This window comes from Sardina pilchardus, chromosome 4 (assembly GCF_963854185.1).
Source record: "Sardina pilchardus chromosome 4, fSarPil1.1, whole genome shotgun sequence".
NCBI classification, from domain to species: Eukaryota; Metazoa; Chordata; class Actinopteri; order Clupeiformes; family Clupeidae; genus Sardina; species Sardina pilchardus.
The window spans coordinates 20,919,185-20,929,523 of record NC_084997.1 but is presented as its reverse complement, the minus strand read 5'-3'; the positions used below and the strand labels follow the sequence as shown (position 1 = coordinate 20,929,523).

The 10,339-nt window shown below is 47.8% G+C and overlaps 1 protein-coding gene across 4 annotated transcripts; it reads left to right on the top strand.

The window, feature by feature from the left end:
• Positions 1 to 79: 79 nt before the first annotated feature.
• On the top strand, positions 80 to 8,759 carry gpr161a (G protein-coupled receptor 161a). Of its 4 annotated transcripts, none has more exons than XM_062534566.1 (6): positions 80 to 831; positions 1,895 to 2,288; positions 2,919 to 3,700; positions 4,839 to 4,946; positions 6,277 to 6,408; positions 7,477 to 8,759. In XM_062534566.1, the coding sequence occupies exons 2-6, from the start codon at positions 1,921 to 1,923 to the stop codon at positions 7,794 to 7,796; spliced, it is 1,710 nt and encodes a 569-aa protein (XP_062390550.1). In that variant the 5' UTR covers positions 80 to 831; positions 1,895 to 1,920; the 3' UTR covers positions 7,797 to 8,759. The 4 variants fall into 4 exon arrangements, with proteins under 4 accessions (XP_062390550.1, XP_062390552.1, XP_062390549.1 ...); XM_062534568.1 differs by having other exon boundaries at positions 1,874 to 2,288; positions 7,480 to 8,759; XM_062534565.1 differs by having other exon boundaries at positions 1,874 to 2,288.
• Positions 8,760 to 10,339: the final 1,580 nt, after the last annotated feature.

The following is a 10,339-nucleotide window of genomic DNA, read 5'->3' as shown; positions in this document are numbered from 1 at the left end:
CAGCTGTGTAGTATTTGTACAGTGGGGTGCATTCACCGAGGATGCCATGTAGTATGGAGAAACATCGCCCCTTGGCGGTGAAGATGGGTTCTTCTACTCAGTCTTTTACAGTAATATGATTGGCTAATGTAAGGTGTGCGCGAACCTTTGATCTACGTTGGTGGTCTGCAAAGTTTTGAAGTCTCATAATGGCAAGTCTGTGTATTTGTTTCCAAAAAGCTAGGCTACTCTAGACTTTTACCAAACCGAGTATGCCGCCTAACATGTTTCGACGATTCATTAGTCTTTAAGACACAATGTTCAAAATCGGCCAACAATAAATTACAATATACCGTTACATTGTAACGAAGGCGATGCATGACTCAACTTTTTAATTGAACTTTCTGTGAATTGGACACAACAAAACCGAGAGCGCGGCTGTTATGACAAAATTGTGACAACCACTCATTCAGACCACCCACACATCTTCGAAGTGATGGGGGTTTCTCCAGCAAGGGAAGGAGAAGGAAGAGCGTAACTATTCGGGAGACGGGTGGACCGTCGCCATTGCGACCGGAGACTGCCCCCATGATCTCGACCAGCCGATACACCAAGGGACCATGCGAACCAGTTTGCAACGGGACTAACTGCTCATTTCAGAAGGCGATAAATGGATTATTCATATCTTAAAAGAATATGATGACTTTCCCGTTTTTGTCGAGCAACGTTACGAGGTTTCATACCCGCTGGCTTGAGGAGAGAATTTTCACTTGGAGAGGTGGAGAGTCTGCTGTGGACAAAGGGGAAAGTTTTTCTCAAGCTTACGAACTGTGATTGAACTGAGTCAGCAGGGTAAGCTTCAGATGATGCGGTTGCTGAGTTGATGGGGATATCGTGCTTTTGTTGCTGATACTATTCAAACATATTTTCACACGTATGTTTTCCAGATTGTAACTTAAACTAGATATGGACAGCATTATGCTAGAAGTAAGTTGCAACGTTTAGAAGTTACGCTGCGTAACGTTAGCTTTGAGCTATAAGTTAGCTAACTAACTAAATGGAAGTTATTCCGCTGATCACTTTGTTACCTGATCGGTAACAAGAATTTTCTTTAGCACAACCCGAATCAACATATTTGGGGGTGCAAATTGTCTGTTTTCCGCTGTTTTGATGTCTTGGAGTAACATTAATGTTAGTCTACCGTGAGTAAATGTATTAAGTCCCTCCTTCTGCTCAACGTTATAATTCTGTTTATGTGTACTAGTTGAGGACAGGCTTTAATGTGGGAAATCGAGCAGTCATAGTGGGACTAAGCAGACATGTTGATAGTCATAATGAAAAGATTAAGAGACATTTTACGTGCTGTGCCATGTGTAACTGTTAGCCCAGTGTAAGGCTAACGTATATCAAATCGGAACATAATTTTGACCATCTTAACGTTAACAACTTTAATCCATGACATGTTGTCGATATACAATGTCATGTTGTCTCTACATAAATGCATCATCCTTGCACGATAAGACATTCATGTTTTTGGTCTGCTGCAAGGAGAACTGATATTAAGTATCTCGTCATTTTCGCAATAAAACCTCTGTTGACGTCAATGACACCCCAACTTTTACAATGGATTGGAACCATTAACCTCAGGCCGTAATTTTATCCCAGTCGTCATTAGTTACAATCGATCTTTTTTGACTGTCCTACAGTGGCACATTGTATAGATTTGACCTGTGAACTTAAATTACACGATGTAGATAGCATCATGTCAGTCCAGGTCACTGGCCATTAAACCTACTGCCCTATAGATATCGTCTTTATAGCTCATCTCTGTTCATGCTGGGTATTCTAGCTGAGCCTTATTTCAGCGCCTTTTTAAATTATTATTATTTTGCAGTCCTCTGTCATGTGTCCCCAGATGTACTCCTCAGCCATCCACACAAAATGAACAAAAGCTGGAATGGGACCTCGGCAGCTCCAGGTACTGGGAATGTTACAGGTGTGGATGAAGGATCCATCGCCCTGGAGTCAGTCTCCATAGTGATCATCGCGCTCCTCATCTGCCTGGGCAACCTGGTGATCGTGGCGACGCTGTACAAGAAGCCCTACCTGCTGACGCCCAGCAACAAGTTTGTGTTCAGCCTGACGCTGTCCAACCTGCTGCTGTCGGTGCTGGTGCTGCCCTTCGTGGCGGCCAGCTCGGTGCGCCGGGACTGGATGTTCGGCGTGGTGTGGTGCAACTTCACCGCGCTGCTCTACCTCCTCATCAGCTCGGCGAGCATGCTCACGCTCGGGGCCATCGCCATCGACAGGTGAGACCGACGCCAATGATGGGATGTCAGAGGAAAGAAGGGAGGGAGGAGAGGAGGAGGAGGAGAAGGGAGGACATGGGGTGGATCAGATGGATTAGACTTGATTCAGCACCTACCAAAAATCAACCTCAAAGATTTAGAGGTGAAAACATTGACCTACCCTACCCTTTTCTGGGAAATACACTCATGGAATCACTTTGTGTGTGGGTAGGGGTGTCTTTTTGTATACTATGTAAAGTTGGAGAATGTATGGTTCAGCCTACATTATTTTAATTCCAATGGAAGATCATTAATACTTTGTCAATTGGTTAGCCTAACTAGTTAGGGTTGTCTTTCATCGACTTCATATAGAAGTGGTTAAGTGTATGTTTACAAAACTGATACTCTGAATGAATTCACCCATTCAGTCATCACACGAGTGCAGTAGAGGAAATACATTCTCTTCAGTTGCTTCTTTTTAGTGCCCTGGCCTGCATACCATGGTGAAAGACCTCATTGTGCCATTGTTTTTTTTTTGTAGTCATGTGGCCCCACTCTCAAGTGTAGCACAAGACTTTTTAGAGTGACCGTTTGGGGGAAAAAAACAAAACAAAAAAAAACCTTTTTCTCTCATTTTCTAATTGCCTGAAGGTACTACGCCGTGCTCTACCCAATGGTCTACCCCATGAAGATCACCGGCAACCGGGCAGTCGTGGCCATCGCCTACATCTGGCTGCACTCGCTGGCCGGCTGCCTCCCGCCGCTGTTCGGCTGGTCGGCCTTCGAGTTCGGCGGCGCCAAGCGCGCCTGCACGGTGGCGTGGCACCGGGAGCCCGGCTACGCCGCCTTCTGGGTCGTCTGGTGCTGCCTGCCGCCGCTGGCCGCCATGCTGGCCTGCTACGGCGTCATCTTCCGCGTGGCGCGCCTCAAGGCCCGCAAGGTGCACTGCGGCACCGTGGTGGTGGCCTCCGCCCCGTCCGGCCAGGAGGACAACAACGGCGGCGGAGGAGGAGGAGGAGGAGGAGGAGGAGGAGGCCAAGCGGGGCACCAGAAGGGCAGCCGCAAGAACTCCAGCACGTCCACCTCGTCCAGCGGCAGCCGCCGCAGCCTGGTGTACTCGGGCAGCCAGTGCAAGGCCTTCGTCACCATCCTGGTGGTGGTGGGCACCTTCCTGCTGACGTGGGGGCCGTACGTGGTGGCGGTGGGCACCGAGGCGCTCCGGGGCAAGGGGAGCGTGTCGCCGGGCGTTCAGACGCTGGTCACGTGGCTGTCGTTCGCCAGCGCCGTGTGCCACCCGCTCATCTACGGCCTGTGGAACAAGACGGTGCGCAAGGAGCTCCTGGGCATGTGCTTCGGGGACCGGTACTACCGCGAGTCGTTCGTCACGCGGCACAGGACGTCGCGGCTCTTCAGCATCTCCAACCGCATCACGGGTAAGTGAGCACCCAGCGAGGTTCAGAATCCGCCGGACTTACAGTATATTTGGATGGGGAATGGGCTGATTTTGCATAACCATTATTTTGATATTTGGTCTTTAGCCTGACTTTAATCCATTCATTACACACATTATTTTATCCAGTGCAACACAGTAGAATAATTGTAGACCTATCACCTGTGCTCCTTAGACGATATGTCGCTAAAAGCCAGACCTGTCTATGTTTTGCGTCACGTGCTTCTGCGTTGTGTGTGAACCGCCCAACAACTCCGTGGCTACTAATTATACATGTCTGCCATTGGTCAGAAACTACTATCTTGATGCATCACTTTGCACTGTGACACAGTTGATTCCTTACTCGTTCAGTTGGATTCAGTAACGGTCCCTTGCAAGACCTGAGAAGGGAGGCAAACTACCCCGGGAAACTTGGGTATCGGTCTAAGACCATGTGACCGCGGCTTATCTGACTCATTGGTCGTATATTTAGGCCACATCAGATTTGCAGTCATTTAGCAGCGGCTAATTGGCGAATGGAGAAACCCTTGGCTGCGTGTTATCGCGGCACGTCGTCTTTCCCTGCGTACTGACCCCATGATGCTGGCTTTTTTTCCGCTGGCGCCATGCTTGATCAGATTTCTCGTCTGCATGGGGCTGAAAGAGAGAGAGAAATATTACATGCACCTCATTGCAACACAGCTCTCTTTTGTTGTTGTGCAGCTGAGGAAGGACGATAAAACTACAGCTTCGGAAACCATACTGTCACTTTCAGGAAATGTTTTGGGAACATTCCATGTGAAATGGATTATATAGCAGGGCATGTCAGACATGCACATTAAAGGCAATTTGGGGAGTGAAACGTTTAATTAGAAGCATAAAATGCCATGAAATACCAGTGCTATGCTTTAGATGTAAACAGTGTGTGTGTCTGTCTGTCTGAATATGTGTGTGTGTGTGTGTGTGTATATGTCTGAATGCGTGCGTGCGTGCGTGCGTGCGTGCGTGCGTGCGTGCGTGCGTGCGTGCGTGCGTGCGTGCGTGCTTATTTTGTTGATGGATGTGAAAGCTCATGTTATCTCAGGAATGTTGTGGTGTGCTGGTCTGTGCACTGATAAGTGTGTGTGTGTGTGTGTGTTCAGATCTGGGGATGTCCCCTCACCTGACGGCCATGTTGGTGGGAGGAGCCCATCCTCTGGGGCCTGGCAGCAGCACTGGAGACACGGGCTTCAGCTTTACACAAGACTCAGGTAAGTGCACACACACACACACAGACGCGCTCTCTCATACACTGTCACACACACACACACACACACACACACACCTCCATTACGTTTACTTCCTCTTTAATTTCCTGTTCTGTGAGACAAAGACCTGTCATGTCTCTTCTCTCAACAATCCATTTCCTGTTTGACGGCTTCACGGCCCATAAATCAGTGTTGGGAGAGCGCAGCGCTACACTTCAAAGCATGCCTGCACTGAACTCCAGCACGGCCAACGTCTCCCGGGCATCTCGGGGACTCTCTCCTCCTTCGCCTTGGACGGGCTACGTGAACTCTTGTCCATGTCTCTGTCTCAGCCAGACAGTTAGGCCCTGTGTCCACCAATCGGCGACAATTTTCAATATAAAGTCTGTGTAGCCCAGCGTTCACAGCGCTGAGCGCCCTCGGCGGAAAAAAAGCTCTCGGCGCTGACCGTTTTTTACCGCAGCGCTCAGACCATGTCACTTCTCGTTATAAACCGTCTCCGGTTTTGGTAACTTAGCAACAATAAACACTTCTCGAAGCGCCGAGAAAAGGAGGTTGAGTGCGCTCTCAGCGTAAAAAAAACGCGATTAGGCCCCAGCCGTGGCGCAACTGGCTGGGGCACCTGCACCGCACGCCGGCGACCCGGGTTCGATTCCCGCCCCGTGGTCCTTTCCGGATCCCACCCCAGCTCTCTCTCCCACTCGCTTCCTGTCATTCTCTCTACTGTCCTGTCCAATTAAAGGCATAAAAAGCCCAAAAAATAACCTTTAAAAAAAAAAAAAAAAAAAAATTGGTGGACACAGCACCTTAATCTACACAGGCTGTCATTTGGCTGCGTGCCGCACTCACCCAACCACGGCTGTTGCATAATGACCAGACGGCATTGTGGAGGTGGTGCGATGGCGATGTTTGTGCCGCGCAGTTGGGGGGTGGGTGTGTGTGTGTGGGGGTGATGGAGGGCTGGTTGCGAGGTGTTTAGGCACTCTGAGTCACTGTGTTGGAGAAGAAAAGCTTTAGTTTGCCGGTCTGTCTTTCGCTTTAAGTTATTCATCAGTCTGTTGGTCTGGCTGTCTTTCTACGAGTCATTTATGTAGCCATCCATCTCTCTCTCTCTGTCTCTCTGTCTCTCTCTCTCTTTCTGTCTGTCTGTCTGAGTGGTCCCACAGTATCAATCCATCTGGTTGTCCAATCCATCTGTCTGCATCTTCCTTTTATTTCCCTCACAACTTTCCCCTCCATCTAATCTCTCCCTCTCACATACATACATACACACACACACACACACACTCTCTCTCTCCGTCTCTCTCTCATTGTCACTTGTTCCAACGCTCAGGTACAGACGTCATGCTGCTGGATAATTTCTCCACCGACGGCTCGTTCTCCAACCACCACACCGGCGGCGCCGCAGGCAACCGCAGGCGCAGCTCGGTCACGTTCGAGGACCAAGTGGACCAGCATTCCAAAGGTACCAGATCAGTCGGAGCGCTCACAGGGGGGGCAGGTCCAGAGACGAAACGTACAGCGGAAAGGAAAAGACTAAACAAACCGTGTTTGCTTGTCTAGACATAGCGCTTAAGCAACAGAGAGTTTGATCAATAGCAAGAATGTCAACCCTCCACCCACCCACCGCCCCATTTATGCCATGGAGATATTTAGTCATTTTACCCACATTGTTTAAGTGTCCTGTCTGCATATCTCTACCACCTGTTTGACCTCAGCACATGTTTGAACACGTGGGGGGGAAAAAAACAGGTGTTAAAGGGACAGTACACCCCGAAAATACCACTAGAATCCTGTGGTCGATTTTATTTGGTTTTGTAGACCACCAAGCATAACTTTTCTCATTCTTACACTAGACACTATTATTTTTTCTTTAATGTTAAAGGGAACGATGGCCAGTTATTTGGAGTCACAGAAATGTTTGGTGCACAGACAAGTTATGGTTGATGGCATTTAGTTAAGAAGATGATGGGAAACCATTTATCTTTTGGGTGGACTTTCCGGAAGCTAAACATCAGGGCTTATAAACAGCCTGCAGTTGGGTGAAGGGTTGTCAAATCACAGTCAAGCCTGTACGGGCTGGATTCCCATACTTCGAGTGGTCATGTACAGACAAACAATCCCTGTCTGGACAAACCTCAAGAAATTGAGATGACTAAACATTTGTCATGCAGCAGGGTTGGTTTGTTTGGAGGGTTTAAAAAAAAAAAAAAAAAAAAATGTTTGCCACTTTGGGGGTTAGCCTTGCTGAGTTTTAAGAAGGTATTCCACAACAACACCTCATAAAATGTGTGTGTGTGTATATATGTGTGTGTGTGTGTGTGTGTGTGTGTGTATATATACACACACACACACACACACACACACACACACACACACACACACACACACACACACACACACACACACACACACACACACACACACACACACACAGTAAGTCACTTTGAACAAAAGCTTCTGCTAAATACCATAGCCATAACCACCACCTCCTCCGTGTCTCCCCAACCCCCATGTCTCTGTCCCCCCTCAGCAGATCCCTTCCCCGTGGTGCAGGTCAAAGCCGAGCTCCACAGCTCCCTGGACAGCTTCGCCAACTGCCTGGCCATGGCCATCGAGAGCGACGCCAAGCTGCAGATCTTCGGGGAGGGGACGGCGATGCCCTCGCTGCCTCTGCTGCCGCCGCCGCCCCCGCTGCCGGCGGCGCTGTTCACCAGCCGCAACGTCCAGCGGGCGCCGCGCTACCTGGACGGCCAGCGGCTGAGGATGGAGAGCATCGATGAAGGAATCGTGAAAGACGACCAGGAGCAGCAGGACGCGGAGGACGAGGAGAGCAGGAAAGATGGCGACTGAGCCCCATCTCTTTTGGCTGGGTGACTTTGAAAGACGGATCGAGAGGTCTGATCCTGCGATGTTCATACGGTCTCATGGCCAGAGCAAACGGAGATCATGACAGGACCCAAACAGAGCAGCACATTATGTATCATTGGTACAAAAGGCCGACAGCCTTACTTAATATGTAAATCAGTCCTACATTTCTCCTATCAGTAACATAGGAAGCCTTAACCACTGTATCTTAAGTTCCCACTAAAAGGACTATTTTTTTTGTTGTTGCGTGTTTGTTCGTGTGGACGTTGTACACATTCATTGACGATATTACTAAGAGTATAATCCGTTGTGCGTAGATGGTATGTAAGCCCAAGTATTTACACTATCCGACAAAAGACTGCTACCTCAAATCCAAAAATCTCTGAGCTCTGAAAGATGTCGCCGAGCCCAGGCTCTGAATCACCGTCCACAACCGCGTGAACACTGAATGTAACGGTACGAGAGCGCGGGACCAGCTGGGTTTTTTTTCCGCCACGAGTCAGAACAAGACCCGCACGGGCGCGGTAGAAACGATTTGCACTTGACAATGATGGGCAACGGACGGACCAGCGGATGGCAGTGTTTTTTTCCCCCCTCCGCTGAAGAGGACTTGCCAAGCGGTTTGAGATCTTTTGTGTTGTTCGTCCGTCTGTTGTTTACCTTGTGCGGTGAGCACCTGGATTTTCAAAAGTTTGACCACTGGGTTGAGAAATTCCACACTGGCTTTTTCTCTAGCCCAAAGACTTTTTTTTTTTACTGCGAACAGTGTGTAGGCCAATGCAGTTTCCTAACAATAAGAAAAGAACGGTGCCAGTGCCATTTTAAGTCCATTTTAAAAAGAAATAATAGGAAGAGTTGATGTTTCTTACTGTTTTGTACAAAGTGTTACATGCCGTTATTTTCAGACATTTTGTATTGTATTGTGGAATTAAATCCCTTTTTCTATACAAAGTACCAGAGAAGTTAGTTATGTCTTGGGTCTGTTAACTGTTATATCCCTCCACACATTATTTCTCTCACCCACACACACTATACTAAATGCTTTTGCCTGTAAGGTCTTGGCAATTCATGTCAGTTTGATTTATAACAATACACCGTCATTTAATTTGATGTTCTGGTGTTTGGTACTCCGTGAAGAAAGCCTATGCTCTTAAAAACCCTACTGAGCCCCGCAGACCTAAGATCACCTTTAATTTTACATTTCTTAAAAAAAAAAGCAAGCTTATCACTGCTCAAATAAATGAAAGCTTGTATAAATGTTAAGGTCAGCAGCATACAGTAGGTTTGATAGGAAATCTAAACATACTTCTAGAACTTCATTAACAGAGAAATGAGAATTGAGTGAAATGAGTACACATTCCTGTATAATATACTCAACACATTAGTCTATCATTTGCCAAATTCATCACCATGTTGTCAGTCTGGAAACATCTTCATGTTTGACAGCAAAAAAACCTCCGCCCAGCAGCAGTAGACTCAGACGTGTTTTGGTCTAGGCGGAAGTGTGGGAGTTGTCGGGGGAAGAGTGCGAGCGCATGGGACGCGTTGTCTGCCGTTGGGCCCTGTAATAAGAGACCTGGTGATAAAGGGGAGCCCCGCCGACTGACAGTGCAGGACAGCTGCCAAAACAAAGGCCATCTGTGGCCTCGGGCACGCAGCCATAACCGCCGGGGAGCAGCACCCAGTGCAGATATCGATCCAGCCCACTCACTCACACAAACACACACACACACACACACACACACACACACACACACACAGAGCCTGACTGACTGACTGAGCTTGCTGAGAGAGCGAAAATGCCGATAGGGATCACACCTAAATTGCTATGGAGTTTGTGCTCTAAGGGCAATAATACATTTTGAATTGCTCATTGAATGTCTATGGACAGACATGAACTCATTTGATAGTATACTATGTGTATTTGGTAATGACAATTTTTGTAACCAGGTGAATGACTGCCTTAAAGGGATAATCCGGAGTGAAATGCACTTTAGATCATTTTTTCGGACTATTGGGAGTACATACGTTGAGTTGACACCAAAATCATGTCATTCGGATGTATTTTGAGAAAGTTCGAGCTCACCGTTTTTAGCCAAAACTCGTTAGCCTGGAAGTGACTGAGGCATGTCCTTTCGCCGCTACAAAACGCTATTTTTATACCTCTTCTACTGTTCCAAACAACACTACACGTACGTGGTAGTGAGTAGAGGATCCCTAAAGCCAAACCGAAGTATCCCCACGTCTTTATGTGGTCGGATAGAGAGTCCAGAATGAATTTAATCGAGTCCGTACCTTTCCGGAAATGTTAATAAAGTGTTGTTTCAGCGTTGCTAGCTGCAGCAGCGCCATTTCCGGAAAGGTACTGACTCGATTAAATTCATTCTGGACTCTCTATCCGACCACATAAAGACGTGGGGATACTTCGGTTTGGCTTTAGGGACCCTCTACTCACTACCACGCAAGTGTAGTGTTGTTTGGAACAGTAAAAGAGGTATAAAAATAGCGTTTTGTAGCGGCGAAAGGAC

Excerpts from the sequence above, each read along its gene's own strand:
- gpr161a (XM_062534566.1), top strand. The coding sequence starts at position 1,921 with ATGAACAAAAGCTGGAATGGGACCTCGGCAGCTCCAGGTACTGGGAAT. Across the intron at positions 2,289-2,918 it reads GGGGCCATCGCCATCGACAG|GTACTACGCCGTGCTCTACC; the intron begins GTGAGACCGACG and ends AATTGCCTGAAG. Across the intron at positions 3,701-4,838 it reads CATCTCCAACCGCATCACGG|ATCTGGGGATGTCCCCTCAC; the intron begins GTAAGTGAGCAC and ends GTGTGTGTTCAG.